This window comes from Ptiloglossa arizonensis, chromosome 7, assembly GCF_051014685.1.
Source record: "Ptiloglossa arizonensis isolate GNS036 chromosome 7, iyPtiAriz1_principal, whole genome shotgun sequence".
NCBI classification, from domain to species: domain Eukaryota; kingdom Metazoa; phylum Arthropoda; class Insecta; order Hymenoptera; family Colletidae; genus Ptiloglossa; species Ptiloglossa arizonensis.
This window is the reverse complement of record NC_135054.1, coordinates 7,209,967-7,237,776: the sequence shown is the minus strand read 5'-3', so window position 1 is coordinate 7,237,776 and position 27,810 is coordinate 7,209,967. Positions and strand designations below refer to the sequence as shown.

Sequence of the window (27,810 nt, the reverse complement as noted above, 5' to 3'; positions counted from 1 at the left end):
TCTAATTCGCTGACGGAACGAAGGAGAGTTCGTTAGTGCGAAATAATTGCAATGAAAAGTGTACATTGTTTTCGCGGTCTCACGAGAGGCTTCTTCGCCGATCTTCTCACGGGGCCCTGAAGAAGGTCCTTCTTCCGTGATCCACATGTAGCATTGTGTGCTCTAACAAGGACAATTCTATGGTTTTTCGAATGCGTCATCGAACTAGCGACTAGATTATCGAAAAATAAGTTCCCCAAAATGAAGTCTTACCATAAAATCTTTGCTCTCTTACAGAGCGCCGCAAACTCTCTATGTGTTCTTTAATAATTCGTTCAATTCCATTCTACGAATATTCATCAACGTTTCCCACGACCACGATTTCTTTCTCCTTTCTCTTTGAAGTTTAATCACCGTTCTTGCGTTCTGTCTACCTTTTTCATCAGCTTGTAATGAAAAAAAGAATTATTAGTCTATTCCTTCGATCTTTCTGTACGAAATGTCTGTTTTTAAAGAGGCAAAATGCTGGAAGACCATTTCAAGTCTATTCAATTTTCACGCTGAATTTCGTACAGGGAAAACTATAAAATTTTGTTTCCAGCGTTGTTCAAACCTTTCCAGTGTTTCAAAATACATATTTTACAGGAGAAGGTTCGAAGAATACTGTAACGGTTGTTTTTAAGCGATTCGGTAATTGAAACAATGTTCAAAAGTAAGTAAAGTTTTCTCATCGAAGTACACGAGAGATTGGAACTGTTTTTCGTAGGATATCCGAAGGAATATTTTTTTCGAACTTTTCCAAAGTCACGTGAACTTTCTAGAAGATACATTTTGTAAAAGAAGAGACAGACCGATCTTTTTTTCTACAACCAGGCGTATCGTATAATTTCCACGTGGTTAACAGTTGACGAGCACCCTCGGACTCGTATTTTCGTAGACAATGCGTATCGATAATGATATTCTCTTCGAAAGGAGTCTCTTTCCCTCGTTAATTACCATTAATCTTTCAATTCGTAGTCGAAGAAAGTTCACGGTCGCGCATAAACGATCTTCCATGATTCGAGGAAACAAGGTCAATTGTATTCTTTTAGATGTAATTTCCATACATATTACTCCCAGACATTCGTCGTGCTCGATAACGCGCGTTATGCAGAATCGACTTGGAAAGTATTCTCCCATCGACATTGTTCGTAATTTATAGAACGCTGTGTTTCAGCGTGCATCGTCATTTGAGGCATTGCCGCATTGTGCTTTCGACAAAAGGCAAACGCGACTTCTGTCAACGGTTGCTTTCTGCGTGGTCGAGATCAAAGGAGGATCGGATTCGATTCGAGAAACCTTGCGAGACGTCTGCTAGTCGATAAATATTCCGATGCAAATTATTCGTGAAAAATATCTCGCTACGATCTTTCGTTAAAAGAGAATGTTTCACGGTGAATCTGTTCGCGAAACGCAGATACGCGCCGTGTTCCGTGAACATTTCTTGAACGCGATGCAAAATTTCAAACCAACGATTGTACATATCCGAATATAATACTTCTCAATCGATGTAGCAATATACTGTATTCTTCGTTGCCAGAATTTATATTCTAAAGTGTGAAGTTGAAATAAATTTTCTCCGATTCGGAAACCAGTGTCTGTTCTTTCGTTCGATCGGTTAATTTTTTCTATCGAACGAAATTTACGATAAATTAGAATTACACAACAAAGACAAGCAGTGCGCACGGTACATTCAAAAATTATTAACAATCAGCCTATCGTCTACGCGAATCCATTTCTCTGAACGAATAGACACGCGAGTTGAAATGATCGTGCTACAAAGTGACTAACATTAGCGAACGATCCAAATGTGTTCAACGAGATTCACCAATCGAGCGTCCAACGACAACTGACCAAAATGGAGAGAGAGGTTTCGGACACCGAAGGGATCTTCTCGAAGAGACTGTCCAGCAATTGGGCAGAGTTGCCCACCACCTTAAGGAAGAAGCAGAAACACCGTCCAGAGATTCTGTCGCAGTTCTTCGATCCATCGGAAGGTTCCGAAATCGAATCTCGAAAGATCGAGCCCAGACCTTTCAACAACGTACAACGAATTGTCCGCAGATCCGAATTTCTTCGTAAATTGGAAACGAACGAGAACGGTAGGAACCTTGACTATCGAAGGGACGCGAGAAACGAGAGAAGATCCACACCCGATTACTTCTATCGCGTCGATGAAGATTACAGGAAGCATTACGACGATCACGATACGAAGCTAGGCCCCCGTAGGAAAAGCTTGAGCAATCTCGTCGGGAAATTCGAGCCGAAGAATTTCTCGGACGACGATCGTAAGACAAACTCCCCGGACAGCTTGCTGGTGAAGTCCTCGGAGTCTGAGCTGAGCAGCGACGAATACGGTCACACGGACGACTCGGGAGCCTTCCTCGAGAAGGCCTCCAACCGCGAAAAGGGCCCAAAGGGCGAGCAGAGGAACAGATTCATCAAATTCTTCGCGAAGGACGACTGGAAGAGGAAGAAAAAGCAGGAAGAGAGGAAGGTATCCCCGGATTCCAGTCAGCTGGACGTGAACAAGAACAACGTCAAGCAAATCTCGAGGAGCCTGGAGTCGAGCAAGAAGGACGCGAAACTGCCTGCTCAGCAGAAGTTCGAGTACGAGAACATACCGAGGATCGATGTCTCGAAGTTGGAGCAGAAACCTTTTCTGAGCCCCCTAGCCTCGACGATTAACTCGTTGAGCTCCAGTAATTCCGATCGTCCTCACAGTCAACCGACGATCGAGCAGCTGAGACTGGAGGAGGGCTGTCTGCTGAGAGATTCGAGGAACGCCGGTCAGTCTGGTTTAACAAGGAACAACGAGGCCCATGAAACGATGTATCGTGCTCAGTCCCCGAATACACAGAGGCAAAGCGCGGAGGATCTACAACTGAACGATCTGATTCAGGATTTCTACGATAGCGATCAGATCGTTGGTCGAATGAACGGGGACCGCAAGATGTCCAAAATGGAGACCATCACCGAAGAGAACGCCGATGGAAGCAAACTCAGCGTCAGAGAAATCCTGAAGAGGTTCGAGGAGCTCAGGACACAGAACGAGGCGCAGGTCGAGGAGAAGTCGAATGACAAGACGCTCAGCACTATACAGGAGACCTTGAAGAAACTCGACGAGAAGGTCAAGAGCTACCAGGTCACGATCCCGATAAAATTCTTGTCCTCGATTAATAAATACTCGGTAAATCTCACCGGTTTCTTAGCAAGGTCGTTCCTGTTTACGATACGCGGTAGCTTTATTTTTCTTCTGTTTGTACACCTTTCGGTGAACGATAACGAATCACTTTTGATTCGAGAAAACTATCTGTCGTACAAATGGAGAAAAAACGGGAAAGAATAATTATTATTCGAAATTGGTTAGACCATTACTTACTACCATTTGGCTTGAAATAAATTTTTAAAAAATTTTCAAACTTCGAGTTTAATAATAGTCGTGAATTCTAAGGAAGGTATTTTGGATATTAATATGTTGGTATTAAATCTAAATGAAACCTGACATTGATATTCTTCAAATACAGAATTTATTCCTTTCGTTGTTCTCACAAAATTACTGGCCAAATTAAATTAACGAAGACAATTTTCATTTTAGTTGTTCATTTTGTAAAACAGGAAGCGTTAGATAATTAAACGTTATCGATTTTTTTTATTAAATTATATATTCATAAACTTTATGACTGTTTTGTCCAGCTAGTCTATTTTGCAATAATTACTACCCGAAGAGGAACTTTTATAATGTTATATAATGCAGGAATTGTATAAATAAGTGTTTCTATTATGTAACAAAATTCGTGTGCGAAGCGTACTCAAGACTTACGTAAAATCGATATTCGCGCGAAGTTTTTCAATTAGACGGGCTCGGTAACTACGAAACTGGCAGCTCCATTGAGTTTACAACATGCAAGACACGCTACTACTGTTTTTCTACTAACAATTGCAATTATCGATGCATTCGTTAATTTTCCAGTCTCTTCGCGTAATTGTTAGAATACTCTCAAAGTATAAACATCCACACAATACGTACTTACAATACCATTCATAAATCCCCAAACACTTCCTCGTGCTCAAAAGAAAAAAAATGGAGTACATTGTAAAAAATATTATTTGGATCTTTATGTTTGAATATTTTAGACTTCTTCGTTTGACATTATCGATTTAGTATTACACATTGGTGTTTTCGTATATTATTACATTATTCTACAATGTAATTTTTGTTATGCCATGTGACCTATTCCAAACTTAAGAACGTAATAGCGATCTTATAACAACAATCAGGTTTGGAAGCCAAGAATGAAAACCTATTTTGCATACTCACAGTTGTTTATGATCTAAAAATTTAAAAAAATCTCTCTGTAAAAAAGTATTTTGGCTATCCTATTACCTGTTGTTTCGTGTGCGTGTTTTTTAATACAATACCTGTGTTAAAAATAAATATAACGTCCTAACAATGTAATACGTGATCGAACACACGTCCTGCCGCTTTAATGCTTTCAGTACAGCTACAAACGCATGTATTCGCTGATCACGTGTTCACCTTTCGCGAGATAACATTCGATGAAATATTAACAAACGAATAGGTTATAAGATACTTCGATTTAATTTACTGCTTCTACACAGAATATATCTATTCGTAAGTTTATGAACGAGAATGCTAATCTTATGCGCAATGTCTCGAACCAAAGTCTTCGTGCTATAAGAGTCAATTTAGCCATCAAAACTTTATTATACATATATACAGTTACTGCCTCGGTGACGACCAAAAGCTCGTCATAATTCTAGAGACGAATTTCTCTGTTAATTTAAACTAGTATCTAGAAATTTACGAATGGAAGCACACACGTACACAAAATACATTACTCGTTCCGTGTATGATCTTCGAACGTAAGAAAAAATCTCTCGCGATAAATAATACTTCTCGAAGTAATGTCTGGCAATTTACGAACGAAAGAGTATATATAAATTATACATTATTCATTCCTCGTTTGATCTACGAACGTACGAAAAAGTTTCTCGCGATAAACAGTGTACCTTGATGTCGATACAGCCGATCGATGGAATTGACGCGCGAACGATCAACATTACTCGATCGTACCGTGTGCATGTTTCCTTCGCGAGGATTTACGCGCGTCGCGAAACAGGGTCGTCAACTTGTATGCTTTACGACCGATAAAGTTTCATTTCCTATTAATCCGAGCCGCAGTGTCCTTGATGATGCCGAGGTCTCGCTCGTCTCTTTCCGTTTCATGGTTCTACATCGCGTGAAAATCAATTTTCAGACAGTTACTCGGCCAGCAGGCCGCGCAGCATACGATTTCTGAAGGCGAGAAATCGCCGTATGAAAAAGCCTTTACCGTTATTCGAGCGATATGAAGTATCGAAATGGAATGCAGCGGCTGTCTTCGAGTATCTCGCATAAACCAGCCCTGTTTACATCGCCACTGTGCGCGGATATTAAATAGTAAAATGTTGGCGGCGCGAAGGTACTGTAATTGAAGGCTACGCCGAGTGTAACGAGCGGAACCATTAAAAAGTTTAAAGAGAATTAATGGTGCCACCTTAGAAGGCACTCCGTGTCGGCCAATTAAGGTTAACGAAGAACGAATTACAACTTTATGACGCTGAAAATGGTAAATTCTTTCCATAGCAGATGTTGACATTGCTTCGGTAACTTAATTTTCTATTACGTTTAATTCAATGTGTCTTTAAGCGTAATTGGAAAGGAATGAAAATTTTATTTCTCCCGCAGCGAGCTTCAACTGTTGCATTTTCGAATTTAACTCGTTAGCATATATTCGTTAGCGGTTTGTGCACGGAGATGATGCCACTCGTTGAAATTATTGAAATTATCCGAGCGACGGTCGAATTAATATTATGGTCATGATTTTATTTTACACGATTTGTGGTGTATTCTTCTGTAAAAGTTCTCTATTTTAAAAAGTTAACTTTAATTAATTTTTTATGAACCCTTCGAGATACATCGCGTCATAGCTTGAGTGTTATTTAACAGTCGTCAGACGTACAGTGTTACAAAACACATTTTATGGAAAAAGGATCGACGAATACGTGCATACATATCTGTGATTAAATTTTTGCTCGTTACGAAAAGTATGCCTTTCCTAAAACCAAAGTCCCACATACAGCATCGAATATGAAATAAAATGAACACTCTTATTTATTTTATTCATTTAAGATCTTGCACGTTAACAATTTGTATTTCAAATATTTCTCAAGTAACATTAATTGACATTCAAATTATAAAACTGCCTACGTTGTGCCATCACCTTTACTCTTTTTTTTTCTAAACAATACGTAAAATATGCTGTTCCGACGATGCGAAAAAATGTCTGAGAAAGAAATTGTTTGGTTCGGAGGCGCAAATATTATGCACGGCGGTTTATTTGTTTCAAGGTCATACTTTTCAAGATTTAAATCACCGATGTTTTCTTGTAACCAGGACTACGTATTTTTTTTTTTATGTATTATGTTTTATCCGATGTCGAGGAGAATTCAACGACCTAGAGCAATATGACTTTCAAATGACCTTGAGTATGAAAATTTATGATGGCGGAACGAACGTTCTCAACGAGTATCAGCAGTTATTGCAGTCTGTTTGGAACGTTACATTCTGACGATAAAAATTTTCTTACTCAAGATCATTTCTGCATTGATAATGAAGATCGTATTGCAGATTGTGTATATCTCTTTAAATATCAGGACCATACGTAAAAGGATGTGGTTCTATTTAAAATAGACGTGGAAAATCTCTAAATCTTGTAAAATATGGTCTAGAAATAAATAATTGCAAAAGAAATTAGAAAATTACGTTCTGAATCGGTACACTTGGAGACAGTAGTAACGCAATTTATTCTAGAAGAAGACTGGGGAAAATCAAGTGGATTGTTCTTATTAATAGTGTACCGTAACTATGTGTGTTCGCGTCTTCCACCATACCTCGATGCATTAACGATTATGTAGGTCAGGGTCAACATCTGCTTATCCCGCTTGCTCAGGTACATTCAGGTTTTGTCAGTGAAGGCTTAGGTATCAATACACTGAGTGCTCTTTTGTTCTTTCCATGAGAAATTATACAATATGCTTCGCAACTGTTTGATTAAATTTTAGAAAAATATCTTCCGCTAATTTATTTTTCGAATCGTAATATTACAAATCTCCAAATTGATTACCGTTGATTTTATTAAAATTATACAAATCTTTTGAAAAGTGAATAGTTGAAATCAACGATACGAATTTAAAAAATTCAATTACATAGTCCTTAGAAGGATTTAATCGATTGGGATTAAAACTTTTTATGAACGATTTTATATTCTACATTTTTCTATCGAACGTAGAACCAAAATTAGTAGATTCCAGAATCTATTAAAGTAAACACAATACTATGAGCTTTGTGCTATTAGCTAATAAGTGCTATTAGCTGCACTTTAAGATGAAATATAGAACGCAATGTATGATGGAAACACAACAGTTGTTTCAAAATTAGAAGAAGTAACAAACAATGTATTCCTCTCTCAGATGATCCTGATTTAAAGTAGATTAACCTGATTCCCATAAAAATTGACAACGCGTTAAATGTTTCTTCTTTCCTGTATAATAGTTGCACATTACTTTGAAAATTACAGTAAATTGACGGTCACATTATTGCAATATCATTTCCGCAACTGCACCATGCACGAACTGTTGTCTGCAGAAACGAAATCACAATTTACTAAATATATGTCAATTAAAGCTAATAATAAAAGCAATCGTGCGTGCCTATAAACTTCAACTTTCACGACATCGTGAACGTTGTAAAATTCCACAAATGATAAAAATTGTATCGACATTCCACTATGAATTCAAGAAACCGTTGGTTCCTCGTTTACGTATATTTACAATTCTCTCTACAATTCTCTTTGGTAAAAATCACCTCTTACACTTGACAAAAGGAGTCAAATATAAAAGACAAATCTAAACAACTTTTCAGTACAGACAGACAAATATAACGAAAAAAAATGATTACACAGCTGATCATATTGGCTATCGAACAACAATTCTTCAAAATAAATTCTGTTATCGATATAGAAACAACTACCGTATTATTATTGCTATTATATTACTATTATTATTACTATTAATCAAGTGTTTTATCAATTATTTTTGGTCCTCTATAGCTGCCTATAAAATAAAGAATTTTGTTTTACCAATAAATCCATAAGTAACCTAAAAAGGATTAGAAATCTGTTGTAAAAGGAAATGTTCAAAAATGTTTAATGTTAAAATTCTTCACTTCATAGACAGTTACAGAGAACTAAAAATGATTAATAATATATTTGGTTATTATTAAACTAGTGTATTATCATTCTAGGTCAATAAAAATGTTTACTTAGACATAAAAAGATATTTAAAACGTGTTGTAGATGGTCCTGATCTAATTAGTTTACTAATTCTATCGAACCGTTTCATCGGTAAAAGAAAGAAAGCGATGATTGCTTCTTAATAATCGTGTTGTTCCCTGCATGCCTGAGTTTGTTCTCGATCGCGTGCAGGGAAACCCGTTTTCTCGTCCGCGAGATCGATCGATAGATCCAAGATATCCGTGACGGCGATGGTGAAAAGCAGGAAATGGAAGCTGAAAGAGAAAATGAATAATAGGAAAGGTCGAGAAACCTTCGTGTAAATCACTCGCGAAACCAGGGCGACGTACCGCCCACATGAGAGGATTTTACACTACTAATTTACACGGTTGAACGTAATATCTTGATCTTTCGATCGGGATAATGGAACGGAAGAAGCGTGTCAACGAAAAATGAAAGAAATGCAATCTTATGACGTCAAATGAGACGGTACTTAACATATCATTCGCACAGATTATTCTAGGATAGTGAAATATAATTCTTTAATTGCTAAATGACGATGTCATTTAAAATAATTAACAATTTCATAATTGCCACTTTGTCGGGGAAAAGTGACACGGTTTCCACTGCTCCAGTTCGAGGCATTTTTCTGTCGGAACTGGTGTGAAAGTTCAATTTCGCGTCTTTCGTTAAATGAGCGAAGATTCTACTCGAAGATTAACTTTTGTTTTCTTAATCGCCTCGACGTAGTTACAATGGGAGCAAACATTTTTCTATTAAAATATCGTTGAAATCGAAACTTTTGTTATCGGATTCGCAGAATCTTCGAACCGAATGACGTAATTTAAAGAAAATCGTACTGAGCTCTCGTAAATTCAATAGAATTAAATTGAATAATTCTATATTTATCCGTTACTTTAGAAAATTGTATTTGTTTCATTTCAAGAAACAAAGGCAGTGTTTACCTTGCTTAAAATAAAACCAATAAAGTATATTAGAAAGGTACTCGACTGAACACTATTTCCTGACAAAATTATTCTCAATTTTAATTAACGTCTTGGATACGTTAATTTCTAAAAAATACATGGTGAAATCGATACAAGTTATTGGAATAATTATAATCAGCCTCTCGTCGCTGTATCCTCGATAGGACCCTACTTTCTACTTCTCGAAACACATATATTAATTTTATTGTTGAAAAATAAAAGTACTCCATACGCAGTGTCAATACGTTGGAGTAAAATCAATAACATCTCGTAATTTATTTACAGATCGATCAGAAGCCGCTCCACAAACCGAATCATCACGAGAACCACGTGTCCCAGATCACAAAATCAATCCAGTCGCAGGCGAATCACGGTTCTCTGAATCATGTCCAGTCCCACGGTCAATCTAATCACGTTATCTCGAACCACGAGAACCACGTGTCGGCCAGTCGTGTGCCGAACCACGTGTCGGCGACGAACCAGACGAATCATCAGAAAAACCAGCAGAACCAGCGACTCAGCCCGAACCAGGAATGGCGGCAACCGGAAGACAACGGCAGGTTGCAAGAAGATGGCATCTACGAGAGCGGACCGGTGATCAACGATGGAAAACACTCTCTTTTGCAATATGCTATGCTGAATTTCAGACAGAGTACAGAGAAGTTAGTATTTTCTTCAGTTGAAAAACTCTTTCAAATTATTTTAATTTAATTTGTCCGAAACTTGTGGAACTTACTTTGAGAGTGTCAAATTAATCTGTCGAGGGAATTTTTTATACGAAAATTTTACGTACTTCGAAAGAATTTGCACTTAGAAGGTTCAAATATGAAACGATACAAAGCTCAGGATTGGATTGATCGCGATGGTTTTTACGAAATTGTTGAATAATTGAAATGCAACTGAAATTTAAAGGAAAAATTATTTAAAAGTATTCGATTTGTTTAGTCTAGTACTTCGATTTAATGTAGGAACATACCTACTTAGAGTTTTGTCTAATCAAATACAGAGTGCACCGAGAAAATATATGCAACGCAGAGTTGCATCAGCCTGTGCACTCTTTCTTGCGATATATATTGACAGATTTCAATCGTTGGTGATTAAATAAGTAAAAAAGAACCGCTATTATGTACCAAACTCAATGACTCCGTTTACTTAGTTTTGTAAATTCATATTTATCGTTGTCGTTCATAAATCCAACAAATTATTTATAAACAAAAACATTTGCATTTACCAAACGAGTTTCGATTGAAAATACTTAGCTCGATAGTCCGAAGAATGTCAATTTTGTAGAATCATAAATTATGTGGTAAATGGACAATTTGAGTGTCAGGTGTGTGGGTGTGTGTGTGTGTAAGAGAGAGAGAGAGAAAGAGAGCGTGAGAACGAGTATAGGAACGTGCGACCCTACGCGGGGGGGTCGTAACCGACAAAAGAGGACTGGTCACTGGGACAGTAGAGTTTTCGTGTCATGACGATATGAAGCAGACCTATCTTTTATTTATGGTCCCAGTGACCACCCTGGAAGACAAGTGCACCCATCCTACGCCTCTCGCATCCCCCGAGACGGCCATAACCTCCTGATCTGGGTCACGTAGACACAGAATGGAGAATATAAAGGGAACCGTAATGAGGATAGTTGTATAGCATGTCGTTGGAAGAAAGCAGTGTATCTCTAATCGAGAGTCGTGGTTGGTAGTTGTTGATCAGTATTAAATTTCGTCACGATGGCCTTACACGTATACTTTAATAATAATAATAGTTTTTATCATTAATAATCTCTTTTTCACAATTTTAATTCGTTTCTTTCGCAAAATGTTACACGCTGTGCTCTCTAGGCTTGAATCGGTAAGTAATCGAAAAGGTATTTTTTATCGAGAAACGCGATCATGCTCCTTCGAGAATCCAAATGTGGCAGAAACACCTATACCAAACCGCGGCACCGTAATAAAAGGGAAATTAATGTTAAAGACTAATTGGCCTCTCTTACGCAAGAAACCCGAGTCGACCGTGTTGAGAAAGCATAACGCACTGCGGTTCTCAGAGTAGCATCGACCATCTTGGTGAACGCGCGGCTAACCGGTACTCCGCGTCTTCTTTGGGCATCGTTTCGCGATCCACGAATTATCGTTTCTCCGCGTTTCGTATCGTGCCCGTTGAGATTCGATTTATCAAAGTCGGATTCGTTCGTTGAACACAGGGATCTGTAAGAATAAATTTTTCACGAAAACTCGTGTCTCGCTGCAAAGTGCAACAAGAACCGTAACAAGATCGAACTAAAACTGTTGTTTCGCGGTAATTTGTGAACAATGTACTAACGTCGATTAGACCACATCAACAGTAATCACCAGTTGGAATCACGTGTTTGTAAGGATATTCATACTTTGCGAACTCTTTGTGTTCGACACCATTATAGTGACCTATTAGCTGTGTGATAATAGTTTCCTAAGAATTAGAAGACAATCTCTGCCAATTGTTTACTATATAAAACTTGTAACCAACTCTAAATCGCATAGTGGGAAATTGAAACCGATAACGAGGCCAATTTTCGTATAATAAAATCGTAAACGTAATATCAATACAAACGCTGTGTGGGCGATTTCAATGCATGGTAATAATAGCATCGTCTGGTTCATAGTGTTCTCAGTCTCGTTACTTTCTTGCCTCACCGTGCACGATGAGGAAAGAAAACATTGTTCGAATCTAACGAACGGTAGTTTCACTTCATTTGTACATACTGTCACGACAATGTACTTATATCCTGTCAAAAATTAAATGGTAATGTACGGAGAGCTATAGAATATAAAGGACTACAGTATTGTTCTTCGTTACTTATTCAGTTAATTGACTGTGTTTGGAAAAACGCGAACTGCCATTCTTCGTTAGAGTTAATTAATTAATGCAAGTGTAAATTATTCGTAGCGTTAAAAATATATTGCGTATGACGATATATAGGACAGATTTAGAAAGGAACTCGAACAAACTCTTAAGGTAACAGAATGGTGAGGACGTTTCAAATAATCGTTAACGTTAGGCATTATCTAATATAAAAAACACAAAAAACAGATTTCAAATATAGTAACAGATACAGTATAAGAACTATCGTCGTAAAAGCGATAACGAACCAGAAGGATGCGGGGAGTCAAGTTAAAGGATCATTAGAACACCTAACTAGAGTACAGACTTCCTAAGCATGACTTTGATAAGTGACGACCACCCAGCCAGTACTCTCAACGGGACTTTTTCCTCCTCTGTAACAACGTCCTGCAATGGAAAATCCGTTTACGGCCTCCTGCTCCTCCAACGAGACGTTTTCCGTTTTAGAAGGCTATTACCTACGTCACCTCCAAGTCCCGTTCCTTCGTTAAGTTTGTTCTAACAGTCTTCCTACCCGATTGGAACTTAACGCGATTGCCACGTGGATGGCGGTAACGTCGTCAGAAAACTCTAAACGAACGAAATTTTCAAAAATCGTTTCTTCGGCAGATTCGAGATGCTGAAGACCGCAGACGGGTCCATAAGCGGCTCTTTGAAAGTCATCGAGTCTTTGAAGAGCAAAAAGAAGAACAAGAAAAGTAAAGGTCAACAAGACGGTGCAGAGTGGACCTGGAAGGAGCAGGTGGATCTCGTCAAGTACTCGCCTGTGCCAATAGAGCAAAGTCTTTTGAGGCTGGACGTGGATCTAAGTGCCTTAGCTGTGGAATGTTTTGTCTGCCTCATGAGGTACATGGGCGATCAACCTTTACCTCCAGATACCAGCGAAGTCAAGTGTGTTTACACTATTTTGATGGTGAGTAACAATTTTCGTAGACCGATCAATTTATTGGAGGGTGACATTAGTTTTTGTCGCGTTAGGTAACTTAAAATAATTAAAAATGACAGTTTGTTGTGCACGATATACATACAGGTACTTAAGACCAAAAGATTGCACCGTTTTCTTTTTTCTAAATCGATTCATCATTCTCAAAATTCCACGTTTACACAATAATAGTTACAAGTTTTTTTTTGATTTTGTCATAGATCTGGAGTATCGTGAAATATTGTTGTTGAATGTAAATTAAATTTATACTCAAGAGGGTATAAGATCAGGGATGCAATAGTGAGTTTATATTGTAGTTTCGGTGAAAGAAACTTTAACCTAATTTTACTACATTCGAGCTAAAGTAATTTCTCTTCGTTAATTTCGTATGGAAGTCTTATTACTCTAATAGAATCACGTTCTGTTGCTGTAAAAAATAAAACTTCCCTTTAATCCATACATTTCGATACGAGTGTGGTTAGAGCATCGCGTGAAAGGTGCCTTGAATTATGAAGAAAACCTTTGATTAATTCTTCGTAAACAAACCGAAAAGGCTAGAACTCTCGGTTGTATTTCAGCTTTAATTACACAGTGAAGTAAGAACGGACGTAGACTACGGGAGAATTTAATTCAAATTGAATTGCACATTATCGAGGTCACCATTTCTCTACCGTGCTCACCTTTCGGGTTTCATTCGTTCCAAAACATCTTCGCTTTGTTCGAAAGAAAATCAGCATCGTGGTGGCTGCAATTACACGCCGGCGTTAATTCTCCAAACAATTACCGAGAGCGAAATCAACGCTTTCACTTCTTCTCGCTGATGAATCCTCGAGTAACTGAAATCGTGTGGCTACTTGCCATTGAGGGACGCCATTCTAATCGAGCAATTTCATTGCAGCATTGTCACAAGTACGAGCACCTACGAGACGAAGTCTACTGCCAGCTGATGAAACAGACCACGAACAACAAGAGTCCGAATCCCGATAGCTGTCAACGTGGCTGGAGGATCTTCAGCATCGTTGCTGCCTACTTCACATGTAGCGACGGTTTGAGACCTTATCTCACCAAGTACCTCGAAACGGCCGCGTACGATAAGCGAAGGGCTTATCATGGCACTGCCACGGTGTGTCTGCAAAATCTCAGGAAAACCGTTAAGTACGGGGGAAGGAAAAACGTGCCCAGTGTCGACGAGATTATGGCGATCAGTGCTGGCAGAAATGCGAAAAGACAGATTTACAGACTTCCGGGTGGAACAGAGAGGGTTATCAATACGAAATGTACGACGGTTGTGCAGGTAGGTGTTTTGGATAATAGTAAAAAATAAATCAATTATTTGGGATGAAAAGAATTTTAAGTGTAATAGAATTACTCATTGTGACTTTTACAAATTTGTCGAAACATATGAGCAAAATTATAGAAACTTGTCAGTGTTTTCAATGTAATGGATAATTTATCATGTTATAAAGTCATTTCAGTATATAATTTTTCGTTTAGCTTGAGCGGTGTAATTGGACGAGGAAAAATATATTTGATTAATATATTGGAATGCAGTTTTAATATCAAATAGACATTAGCAGAAACTAAAAGGATTATGAAACCTTTTTTATATTTTATGTACATATTGTTACTCTATATAGGATAGTTACATTGTTTCTTCCAACAGGACGTTATCGAGGAGATGTGCAACGTAATATCCGTAAGACATCCTCACGAGATGGACGAATTTTCGTTATACTGTATCGTTGACGGTGATGCGTTCACCATGCCATTAGCTAGAGACGAATATGTACTGGATGTGACAACGGAACTTCACAAGAATCATCAAGTTTTCTACCTAATATTCTGCAGGTATTTATCTAAAAATTATTTACAAATAAAGTTGAAATTACGGAAACCAATTTCCCCGTCTCTAGTCGCAAACCTATCGAATATATAGAAATTTTACGATTCTGAAAATATTTGTCATTAACATTGTTTATTTCAGTGTTAAATAATAGTTCAAAATATTGCTATAATATAATGAAATTTTGTTTTATCCAGATCCGTCTGGTACTATCCTCTTAGACTCGATGCTCCACTGTACATAGAAGTTGTGTTTAACCAAATAGCTCCAGACTACTTGGAAGGTCTTCTATTGGTTTTACCTGGAGAACATTTACCTCAAGAAGTCGTTGTAAGCTCCTTTTAAGATTTCATACAATTTTAATTCCATGTTGATATAATTGACGGATAAAAAGCATGCGCAACAGGAAGTGGCTGTTTAAGGTCACTGTGCAACAAACCTCACTGTACCACTTGGTGTAAGAAATAGAAAAAAGCGAATATGCAACGAAGCAAGCATCAAGTAAAAGTGGGAGTTGTGGTACACAATTTTAGAAAGTAATCTTAATTGATCAACACTTTCGGCTCCGACTATAGCCAATTGCGTTAAAACTTCATGTGCAGACTTACGTTCAGCTTATTCCTTTTCTCTAATTATTTTAATAGTACGCTATTACTCAATTCTTAAATGATTTTTCATCCGATCGTACTATGTATCTAGAGATAATTACGAGGTTGAGATGCGAGGTTAAGATGTAGGTTAAAAAGATAAGATTTATTAAAGACAGACTAGAACGACGTGCCACGCTATTTCGCTCGCTTTTCGAATCTGTCCCAACCCAGACACAATCCAAACATCGACATACACACACTCTCATATCATGGGAAAAAGAGCACCTTCACTTTTTACCCAAACCTTAGAAACAAATGCACACTGATCTTTTCCCACAATCTCGAACACTTCACTTCACACATCGTTCACTGGCGTCAGGGATACTTCACACGCACACTCGCCATCACACATGTATATATATTTTATTCGAAAACTTTACCTAATTTTTCAATCAATTTTCGTTTTCTTCCCCGCAGTACGACATGGCGCAGATAGCAGCCCTTCTCCATAGAGCAGCAGACATGGCTCACGAACCAACCACCAAGGAAATCAAATATCTATTGCCGAAGCCTGTGCTCAGTTTGAGGGAGCCACGACCTCAGCAATGGTCAAACATGGTCCAACAGGCGTGGAACAACGTGCAACACAACGTTGTGGCTGCCTGTAAAGCACAGGTTCTTGGTGGGTAGCTTTTAGCTATTCTGCTCTTCTTTTTTTTTTTTGAATATTACAACAACAGCTCGAAGAGAATAATATTGACTGTTGTTTATGTCTTAGAAATTTTGTGGAAATGGCCACTATTTGGGTCTAGCTTCTTCGTTGTGAAAAGAGTGCCCGAAGGAAAGGAAAAAGGTGGCGATCACATATTGGCGCTCAACAGACATGGAGTGCACTTCATTGATCTAATCACTCACGTAAGAGATTCAACACTGCAAATATCGATATAATTTTTCATTCGCAAGTCATTCAAATTAATTTTCGCTTGTCAATTCAACAACGATATCAGATGTTTTAGAACGTGATCATTTATTATCTTCTTTCTGATAATACTATGCGTAAGCTGTCGTTAAATCACACGGAATTTACTTTATTATTTATTCAATTTCTACACCATGAAAAAATCGATAAATAAATAACACTTGAAGTTGGAAATATTTTTAGGAGGTAATAATATTCATTATTAAACTTGCAAGAAAAGATCAATGAATAGAGAATACACTGTTGAAAAAATTGACAAATACGTTCTAGCCTACAATAGTTTATTAGTCCTCCGGTGTAAACATAAACAGACGTCTACAAACAACGTATCTTCCTCATGTTTACTAACATTTATCCTTAAGTGAACACGATTTAGATCTAAACTCATACGATTGATGGTACGTACCAATCGTGTCACTTATATAAATGTATAAATGAAATTCTTTAAAAAATTACAGGAGACACTGCACCACTATCCCTATTCAGAGGTGATTTCCACCCGGAAGGTGAAATCCGAGGAAGGTACCCTTTACCTAGACATGAAATGCGGAAACTTAATGCAGCAACGCATCACCAGGCTGCAAACGGAACAAGCTCACGAAATCTCACGACTGATTAGACAATACATCACCATGGAACAGAGGGCAACCAACAACCAGGGCGCTGGTATTGGCTTTGGAATGAGATAAAATTATTAAGCTGCATTCGTACGTTCGTTCGTTAGCAGCGTGAGCGGAAATTCCAATCCTTTCCACCGATTAATCGGTCACGAAACGCTGTATATACGTGTTTAAAGGAAATAAGCTCAAAACGAAGGGAAATGAAGTTTTGGCAGATCTATTTCTGACGAGTCTGTAAAATACGAGCGTTTTAAAAATTTCCACAAGGAATTTCCTGTCGCGTATCCAAATGTGCTTCTTGCTTGTTTTTAACGCGTTTACGAAGTACGAGGGTAAGGAATTAGTCCATCGAGTCCCTTAACCAAAAAAAAAAAAAAGAAAAAAAAAAGCAAGACAGTCCAATGGCGAAAAGAATAGTTGGTGGCGTTTAATTAATCGTTTCGTTAATCGTGGTTTGGGAAGATCGTCAACAACATGCACGTTTTACTCTCTTATTATTTATTTATTAACAGAGGAGGTGAATTGTAAAAATTATGTAGAACAATTTGGATAAGATTTATCGGGAGAAAACGCGAGCAAGGTGAAGAATTCGAAAGCTTTTCGATTTGTAAATATCTCTAGAAAGCTTTAGCAGCGAAAAAGAAGAGAAACCAACCACGGTGTTTTCGCGAAGGAAGGATAAAAATGATGGAAAACATCGGTTGATGGCATTGTTACGCGTAGAATCATTGTAACTTTCTCTGAAGTCGTAGCAAAGTGTTCCACACACTTCGTTTACGTTCTAAGAATATCCTTCGATCAACTTTGACCGATGTAGCAGTACGATACAATAAATAATTCGCAAACTCGTACCTCGATGCAAATACAAAGCGTAAGATCGAGAACGTTGCGTTTAGGTAAACGTAGAATGGAGAAGTAGATCCAACAACATCGATCCAGTGTCCAAAATAAAATTTCATAAAGTAATAAGATGATCGATCTGATTACACCATATCGTTTTCGTTCACGAGCGTTTTGACAATGAGAACGTCTGATTGTCTTCTTTGTCAACGTGGACCAATGATGTACGTAACGCTGAACGTTGATGTACAGAAAAATGAAGAAGAAGAAGAAAAAGAGGAACCAATGCTCAAGTATCTAAGCAATTATTCTCGGCTCTGTAAATACGCGTTTAGAAACGTTTTAGAGGAAAGAAGAACTGCGCGATAGGTCGAAAGAGAGGACGACGGTCCTGTGAAACGAGAAGTGTTTATAAAAGTCTCGATTGTTCGTTAACAGGGCTTAATCAGCAGGACACGTCGACACTCTCAGTGGCGAACTGCGTCTTCCGGTTGATTTCTTTTTCTTTTTCCAATTTCTGGCGACGAATTTCTTCCTGCTCGAAGAAATTGTCGATCACTTGTTGCGAACGACGGTCTGACGGCAAATAAAATAACGATGGTGTTTCGGTACAATCGTTTATTTATACAAAGTGTAAGAAAAAGAAACAATACGGTACACGAAAGATTTTATGTAAATCCAATTACAGACTAATCTTTAACGAGTACGTTCCGATGGAGACTAACAAGCTGCGGTTACATGTTATCACAATGAGACATTATTATTAATAATTGTACGTATGCGTATCGATGTGAACAGAGGTGTTAAACTTTATATTAAAATTTCTACATGTACGAAAAGGATTGCGTGTCCGAAACTTCATATCCAATTCCCTCCTTCATCCTCAAAATCGCTGAATGCCGATTGTAAATATCGCACGATAATCAATCATGTAATCATCGTGGACGGTATGGAGAAATGGTATAACAAATTAATTACAAAATGACAAAACAATCTAGCTTTGTCACGAGCATACGTACTCTTAAAATAAACTTAGAGAGTCCCATTCTACACTTTACATTCACACTGTTTACTTAATCTCTGCGAGCAGTACGCATTCATTGACAACCAAAGGCAGTGAGTGAGAGGCATAAATCGTTCGTTGAAAAACGCGATTAAATTTCTAACACTGAATTGAATAAATCTTTGAGAAATACATATTTAATATTAATAGGGGGCACTTCAAATTCGAATTGCGGAGTAAAACGAATATAATATTTAATCGAAGTTTCCAAAAATGAATGAAAATATTTTCTCGGAGAAGGTAAATTTGTTAAAACTAAGCAGAGAACAGGAAAACGTTGGAGATTGAACACGTCCTTTGGTACATCGAGTCTGTTTCTAATGCCTCGTAAGCGTCCAAGTATAATTTCAAACAGTTAATCGCGATGTTTTGTGCGTATTGTGTCAATTTCTCGTATGATTGGGACTGGAACCAGGTGTTTTCGTTTTTGTTTCCTGAGGCCAGTTATTGGCAGTGTGACGAACGTATCCAGGATCGGTCGGCGATGAAGGTGTTCGAGTTCCAGGTGTCTGTGTTCCTGTACTCGTGGTTCGAAGTGCACCGAAACAATCCTCGAGCATCTCGATCTCGTCTTTGGTCTTGTCGTAAGCCTTGCCGTACCCTTTCGGTGGCGGAGGGATGTTGAAAGAGACGTCACGATTCTTTTTCTGACTCGGCGACGTCCCTCGCATTCGAATCGGCACGTTATCGTATTGACTGGTATCGGAATATCTACCAACGCAATAACAAGCGAAAAAGTATGATAAAATGTATGATTCGTGAAAGAGAAATTGTTCAGGAAAATCGATTCGTTTGATTCAAATATTTCCTACGTCACTAGAAATTGATCTCATGGCAAATTGATCTGTACCGTGCAATATAAACTATATATAAATAGCTTAAGGACTACCCACATTCAGTTTCCGTTGACATGCTGCGGGACAATTGTACAAATAGGACTGTATAGGTATGTAGAAAGAGATAAAGTTGTGCAAGAGACTCTACCTGTGTACAATAATGGTGTAAGGACTATAGTAAATCTTTCTAGGGACATATTTAAAGTATTTGCACAAAATACGAGTCCTTGCTTCGACATCTCCACCTCTACCAACCCTTAAATTGTTTTCAAATACAAATCCATAGAAAAATGTATCATGACTTCAATCGGATTGTTAAACAGCACACTGCTGTTACGTGTAAAAGTATAAATAATATTGCACTGTTTTATTAAAAAGTAAACCATGAATCTAAATGTTTAGCCAATTTTTCAAACAGATATTGCAGTAATACAAAACAATGCACAACGAACGAGACGCAGTACAGTGCTGCTATAAAACATCATCTCAATATCGTTTCTTGAATATTTCTGAATAAATTTAATATCTAGGGAACAATTTAAATGGAATTGTAAATTCAGTGTAGGTTAAGAAATGTATTCGTGTGTTGTTTATTTGATAAATAAAATTCTGTTCTATCTTCTACCGTTTAAAGGCTAAAATCTGACTAACATTCTCTATATAACGTTCACCATCCCAATAAATAACCACTCTGTGGAACATTCAAGAATACCTGTAAACATCAAAAGCTTCGTCAACATCGTGCTCGACCTTCATGATCTTTACACCGGGATTAATCATCTTGGCAAACGTTGTTTCACTTCTGCTGTTCATTTCAGTCGGAAAACGAGGCGTGTCCACTTCGTCCACGGGACGTTGATAAATGTCCTGAGCTTTGTACACGATTGTAGGCACATCCATTCGATGATCCATTTTATAGGAATCTTTTCTGCCATTGATTTGCGTCTCGGAACTTCGAAATATCTGCGAATTTCTGAGAGCTCTTCCATTTTCAAAATTCTGTGCGTACTCTTTCGCTACTGTCTCCTCGCGAATATAACGTTCACTGTCTTCATCTCTGCGCGAGCCTTTGAACAGTTGATTCGAGGTACGATCTTGGTCCCACTTTCGAGGATCTTCGGATAATTCCCGAGAGGAACTATTTTGATGTCGCTCTTCTATCTTTTCGAATCCGTCGTTAACGGTACCCTCTTCGTCCTTTTTCGAGACTTTAGGGCTACTTGCTTCTGAAAATTTCGATTCTTTTTCGGTCATTGCGGATGACACTGCCTGACTTTTACCTGTGGCGTTTCAAAAAGGAAGAAAATTAATGTATCAAAGTAATCAAAATTCACAGAAGAACTGTTTCTACGAGCAGCTTCTTTTCTTTTTGCTCAACGAATGGTAATGTGTTAACGATGTATAAAATAAATATTTACATTTTCCAATTTTCTATTTACAGATTTAATTTCGCTAAATCGTTTAATCCACTTCCACGAAGTTTCATTTTCGAATCATTTCGAATAATAATTTCTCGTTTTGGTAAAATCGTATGTAAATTTAGTTCCGTGGTGTACCTTTTTTATTAGTCAAATGTTTTGCTATGGCCTGTTCGATCTTCTTCTTCGGTGTACTCATCAGCAGGTCAGCGATGAAAACCAACGCTGTCAATAAACACAGCGCTCCAAAAACCGCGGCATTGTCTATCAAGTCTTCGGGAACGTTTTCAATGGAGGCCATGGACAAAGCGCCAACGATGCCAAAAAGAATGACGCCGAGCCCCAGGAAGAACACTTCCTTAAATAAAAAAGAAATCTTCGGATGTGTAGTAACGATGATCGTTAAATATTAATGACTTCCTTCGACCACCAGTTTCTACAATCAACGAAACCTTCTGTCGCTTCTTTTCTCGTTACAAATCCAAAACAAAGACCATGACATTTTCACGAATTCGAATATTGAGAAATTTTCGTTCCGTAGAATCTGACGAAATCTATTCCAAACCTTTTCATAAATGACAAATGCAGATTTATTCGAAATTCTAATCGTGTCTTAACGAAACAACTAACCGTTATTTGAGACGTTTTAAAAGTTATCCGTTATTTGTACTATCTAAAATCAAAATCAAAGATTTCTCGATGACTCGATGTGTCGACAATTACCAACAATTTGAACGCAAATTTCTGTCTCGTAATCAGTAGAGGCAGATCTGCATTTAAGAATCGGTACGATCCGCCTAGCCTCAACTATGAGTCATTAAATAAGTCACAGTAGCGCACGCATTACGTGGCTCAATTGCCACATACCAAGGATGCAGTTACGTGCTTTATCTTGTAAGGTTGGTTGCGCTAAGGATACTTTTCACCTTGGCCCTCAATGACAGAACTATCTGGACGCTATACGCTGTCGATATTCTCACGCTATGGTTAAAATGCACGTTCTATTTTTAGTTCGTTTCTCGATCAACGTATCGATCTGCATAAATTTGAAAAAAAAAGAGGAAAAGTATCCTTGAGGAAGAATTCTGTCAATATGCTGCAGGTTATTACAATTCAGTCCGATTATTATGTCGATCTGTTGCGTCTAATGAACAAGGCGTGTCTCGAGAAAAACGATTCACACCAGGAAGGATATAGAAAATATAATACGCTCGAGATTAACATCGTGGGAGCGTGAAAGAATTTGTCCGAGACAGCTAGTTGCTTCTGGTTTTAATTGCAAAGCAATTTATGTGATTGGTTTCGATACGAAATACTCGATATTTGTACAAATATAAAAGTTTGATTGGATAGGGACTCTTTCACGTCAAGTTATTATGTGCTATATACTGTGCAGTATGTATAAACGTAACGAGCACTTTTTTAATTTATTTAAAACAATTAATACTGGCGACAAAATTAGACATAATCAATTAGTGTATACGGGGTGTTTAAAAATTGTGGTGCAGTTTTTTTCAAAGCAGCGATGGTAAACATTGTAACAGCATTTTTTCAAAAAGTGCATCCATGTATTTGCAATATGCCACTGCACATTTTCCCAAATAGAACTGCGCGTTTACTTTCATAGAAACTGATTCCTCTTGACATTCTGCGTACAAAAATATTGAAACGTGTTCGTCGAAAAATTAATATTACACCAGACATTTTGTAATTTACTTCAAGGAAATATCTTATTGCAGCATATAATCGTGTGTACCTTTCGAAGTGTAAAGTGTCAAACAAATAAGTAGTAATGATCGTAAGAATTCAAGATTTTTTTATCGATTGAAGTCGTGTGGTTGAGGTGTTCGTTAAAAAAGGAAATACGTCAGTGTGCGATAAAAATCGATGTCATCGAAGGACGTTGTGTCCCGTAAAGGAGGAGTACCCTGAAGAGCTCGAACAATGGAACTATTAGGGAACCGCAAGGTCTTGCATAATTGTCGAGGAAGAAGAAATTAAGAGTTCATAGAGTGTACGTTGAATTCTTCTTCGTGTTGCAAGTATGTACGGTACGGAGAAATAAGAATGAAGAAAAATTTACCGTTTTTCGACCAGAAAGCTCTCCAGTCGCAGCAGCAATAAGGAGGCCAGTCGTTATTATTATGTAGCCACCGCAGGTTGCAGTTGCTAGAGCAGCGCCTGGATTAAAAAACAAAAAACTCGCATGTTTCGCATTTACATTTTTCCGAGACACAGTAATACTATGTCAGATACTAAGATTTGGGTATCTGCTTAATTAGTCCTTGCTCGAAATTTGAAACAATTATTTTTTAGTCTCTCACGAACTCTTTCCCAGATTTATTAAATTAATTCTTAACGTTATATAAATTCTACTGCACTGAACATTTTTCTGTCTCTCTAAGATGGGTAAATGTAACCGAACAAATATTGCGTAATAAAATAAAACATATTCGGGTAAAATGGTTAATTAAAATTGTACGTAACATTTAACCGAAGATGTCAAAAGTATGTGTGATTATTTCTTAATCTGTTTCGATCTTTTAAAGATGTTACAAAGATTTACGTTGTTTTCGAAAACGAGGACCGGAAAAACATTCCAAAGGGATATTTCTAGGAATTTGTGCACAAAGTGGACTTCGTGAGTGAATAATTTGAGAGTTATTTAGCAATTATACATTCTAAATCATTGTTCCTTAATATATAATTAATTGTAATATATTTTTTAAGGACTAGCTACGCTAAATGCTGAACGCTTATAGACGTTTACTGCACGTGATTAACTGATCGACTGAGAGATTATAGTCGTTCGTCGCGGCGAGAGGATTAAAGGTTACTTCCATTTACAGACTACTTTGAAATTGAATATGTTTAAAGAAATTGGAAACTAGAGATAAGTAAAGTTCGACCTCCTTCTATAAACAACCAAGAATAAATAGCATGTATGTATATAAAGATATTCGAACCTATTGCACCCCATGTCACGTTGTTTAGCAGAGACCATTCTCTGCTACGACTTCTCAGATAATGGAACACTCTTCGACTCTCATCATTGGTCACTCTAAGTGCCACTACACACGCAATACACAGTACCTGCAAATTGAACGTTCCTCGATTAAATTTATTTAACGAATCCGAATGAATAAAGCTGAAAGCGAGAACAGGTACAGATTTAATGTTTGTTTCTCTTCGCGAATTATTTCTCTCTATGTACACGAATAATTATAATTAATGAATTGTGAGAACATTGAAGGAAGTTATCTATTATCTCCGTATCATGGGAACAAGAAATTAAAACCAATTAAAAGCGTTTCATTGAAATACGGAGGCCATATTGTATATAAATACTTTTCATAACAGATTTAAAACTTCCGATACTGCACTCGCACGGAAAGTTAATAGACCCGGAAATTTAAAAGACCTTTAAACATTGTGTGCAAATAGAGTAGCCCATTCGTAACATAAAACCATTGTTTACCGAGGTCATAATACGACTTGAAAGAATAAAACCAGCCTTTGGAAGAACTGGAAATTGTTCTTTTTCGTGAAATAATTATACAAGTATTGAAATAAAAGTTCAAACGAAAGTTACATTTTTCTTATTACATTCTCCTCTTATGCCTACAAAACTCTGCACAAATAATTATCGAAAAATACTTTCTGAGTTATTCTCACAACCCTTACAGTTAAATACGAAATAATGCGACATAATACAACATAAATTGATTATATGTACGAGAAAGGGTAATGCAAAACTATTTTTGCATAAATTTACAAAGTTCAAAAACTCAACTGTAAGAGTTGCTGATCGAGGTAACTTGAAAAACATCGATTTTTTCGTAATTATTTCTACTCAAATTTGTAAATGTAAAAATAGAATGCAGCTTTCGTTTAAACTTTTATTCGATATCTCTCACTGTTCTACAGTTATACTATACAAAAAAATGGCTTCTCTTCGAAGGTTAATTTTAACCTTCCAATCCTACAAATTGACATCAATGAAAAACGATTTTGTATTACGAATAAATTATTCTATTTGCACGCAATGTTTCGAAATGTTTTAAATTTTCGAGTTCTTTAACCTTTCTTATTAGTCGGTCACTCAAAAGGGTTAATATTCATCATAGTCATAGAATATTGAAACAATTGATGAATCATGTTCGAACGAACGGATGTTATATTAAAATTATGATTGTCTTTCACGCACCACTTCGATAATCCTGATGAACACTTTCCGGTTCCACATGTTCCAAATGGAAGAACAACGTCGCTGTACGAAAATTTATAGAAATAACTGATGCTCACCCCTTTGCGCAATTTTCACTTTTGTTCGCCGCATTACGAGAAGTCACAGGCTATTAACAAATTATCCAGCTACGAGGTAGACAGTTAGGAGTCACAATACCGTGATTTTGAAACCAGCCATTATTATAATAATTTACCGCAGCAAAAAATGTACTGCAGATGTTTCAAAACTTGTACTTTCAAAAGCGAGCTTGTACCGAGCCGGGAAACAACAATTCGAAGCTCTCGTGAGTACGTTCCCCAAGAATGAAAAAAAAACTTCTTAAGATCTTTACCAAGATTCAAACAACCGATGTTTCGTTCCTTTCGGTTAACGTTAATTCTATTCCTTAGCAATCATTAGTATTACAATGTCCATTGATCACCAACGTATTTCTCATTCAAAATTCTACACTTTCGTCGATCACTTAGAAATAAAATAAATCATTTACAAAATCGAATTCAACGCAGTCTGCATAAAAGTTTTTCACAGTAGCACAGTTACAAAAACGGAGTGATCAGAAAACATCAATTCGCAGCAATTATCGTTTCATTTGCACGTTCTGGAAAACTTTCGAAAGTAAGATCGATCGGTTGAAAGTGGCGTCGAAGAAGAGCCACTAAATTCATCCCGACATCCAGTTGAAGACGAACTAAATTAGCAATCGGTAAAGAGACGAGTGGAACTGTTTTGTCTTTCTCATTAACGGGTCTCGATCGGAAGAATTGCGAAAACGAAGACTCGAATCGCGGCGCGCTCGAGCGACAACTGAAGAGATAGGGAAGGCTCGTGGTTCACGTTGCACGAGCTAGTCCGTGTCTCGTAATAACGTCTGCGTACTGCAGGTAACAACAATGCTATTATCGCACGGTGCATTGGTGCAGTACGGTGTGAATTTTCGCAACGAGTACCATGGAAGTGCTTGTCGAACCTGCGGGTACCTTGAACCGGTTCGATAGCGTTTTGTTGAACCGATGAGGACAATCGAGCTTCTACAGACGAACGTAAAAATAAACATTTTGTAATATCTATTGTCTATCATCTAGTATGATAGTACGTGTGGAAAACTGCATATACAAATATGCAAGAGATGCAAGTACATTCGTAGACTGTATTGTGGGTAAAATATAGCGCAGTCTAATTTTAGAAGCGTTATAGTATTATAAATTATTGAGTGTAATTGGATTCGCTTCAAATATAGGAAAAACTTAACATAATTATCGATAAAACTGTTTTATATTGGTAAATCGTAATCTTCCTTAATCGGAAAGATTCCTTGCTTCGTATTAGAAATTATAAATTCTCCATAATTCTGTTTGTTTAATTTTTGCAACAACTATCACATTACCCTGCAATTGTAACTTTTTTGGTATTATAAATTATGGAAGCAAGTTATGAAAAGAAATAAAACACGCAATTAAAAGTTATCTTTGAAATATTGTTTCGTTTTTTGAAAAGTTTCGTCTCTATGTCGTTACAGATTGCTTGTTCGATTGTTCTTTTTATCGAATCACTGTGTGAATCACTTACAAGCATAAAATTAAGACAGTTACTATATAACCGGAAATGATTATTCATTCATCAGGAACTTTAATGAATGTACCCACAATTAAGTTTGTACTTCTTGCAACAATTCTGCTAATCTAAAAATTGCGTTCAATCGCAATTCGAAACCCATAAATTCGAAATTATAAATTTCACATTTCTAACACTTGATCATCGGCAATAACATCAATACCAAAGACCGTCTAACATGGTCTTCGCAAATCCCAATTCTTTACGTAACAATTCTTTTAATTGTTTATAACACAACAAAGTTGAGAGTTCAGTGTAATGATAAAACTGCAGGAACCTGTGTATCTGCTTCAAATGTTCGAGTTGCTCGAATCTTTCGTGTTTATAATTCAATAATAAGTACTTCAATTTTCAAAAAACAACTTTAAAGTTTTGAAAGAATATTCTTAAATGTAAATACTTTAGAAATATGAAAATAAAAAATTCATTTTTCAGAATTCACAGGTGTATATGTCCCTTTAAACACATACATACATACATACATATTTTCCAATTATAATCAATTTTTATCTTTTAGAATCTTATGAAAACGAATATTATAGAAATTATAATCACTGTCTGCAACGAGATGAGTCACGCGATACTCGATCTGAAAGATTTTACA

The 27,810-nt window shown here is 37.1% G+C and overlaps 2 protein-coding genes across 11 annotated transcripts in view; one reads left to right on the top strand and one right to left on the bottom strand.

Annotated features, from left to right (window-relative positions):
* Window positions 1–18,871, top strand: part of Myo10a (unconventional myosin 10A) — a 106,555-nt gene extending 87,684 nt beyond the window's left edge. For all 7 annotated transcript variants that reach the window (XM_076316705.1, XM_076316708.1, XM_076316706.1 and 4 more), the window contains 8 exons: window positions 9,647–10,023; window positions 12,845–13,148; window positions 14,056–14,451; window positions 14,821–15,005; window positions 15,198–15,330; window positions 16,068–16,272; window positions 16,369–16,505; window positions 17,028–18,871. In XM_076316705.1, coding sequence (XP_076172820.1) covers window positions 9,647–10,023; window positions 12,845–13,148; window positions 14,056–14,451; window positions 14,821–15,005; window positions 15,198–15,330; window positions 16,068–16,272; window positions 16,369–16,505; window positions 17,028–17,258 — 1,968 coding nt within the window. In that variant the 3' untranslated portion in view covers window positions 17,259–18,871. The remainder of the gene's footprint in view (window positions 1–9,646; window positions 10,024–12,844; window positions 13,149–14,055; window positions 14,452–14,820; window positions 15,006–15,197; window positions 15,331–16,067; window positions 16,273–16,368; window positions 16,506–17,027) is intronic.
* LOC143149387 (uncharacterized) lies at window positions 18,639–26,381 on the bottom strand. 4 transcript variants are annotated; one of them, XM_076316714.1, is made up of 6 exons: window positions 25,554–26,381; window positions 24,313–24,439; window positions 23,430–23,527; window positions 21,485–21,704; window positions 20,641–21,208; window positions 18,639–19,803 (listed from the first exon to the last, which is right to left on the bottom strand). In XM_076316714.1, the coding sequence occupies exons 1-6, from the start codon at window positions 25,590–25,592 to the stop codon at window positions 19,476–19,478; spliced, it is 1,380 nt and encodes a 459-aa protein (XP_076172829.1). In that variant the 5' UTR covers window positions 25,593–26,381; the 3' UTR covers window positions 18,639–19,475. The 4 variants fall into 4 exon arrangements, with proteins under 4 accessions (XP_076172829.1, XP_076172831.1, XP_076172832.1 ...); XM_076316716.1 differs by having other exon boundaries at window positions 20,641–21,154; XM_076316717.1 differs by having other exon boundaries at window positions 21,485–21,700.
* Window positions 26,382–27,810: the final 1,429 nt, after the last annotated feature.

Excerpts from the sequence above, each read along its gene's own strand:
- LOC143149387 (XM_076316714.1), bottom strand. The coding sequence starts at position 25,592 with ATGTGGAACCGGAAAGTGTTCATCAGGATTATCGAAGTG. Across the intron at positions 21,705-23,429 it reads AGCTTTCTGGTCGAAAAACG|GAAGTGTTCTTCCTGGGGCT; the intron begins GTAAATTTTTCT and ends TTTTTATTTAAG. Across the intron at positions 21,209-21,484 it reads ACATTTGACTAATAAAAAAG|GTAAAAGTCAGGCAGTGTCA; the intron begins GTACACCACGGA and ends GAAACGCCACAG.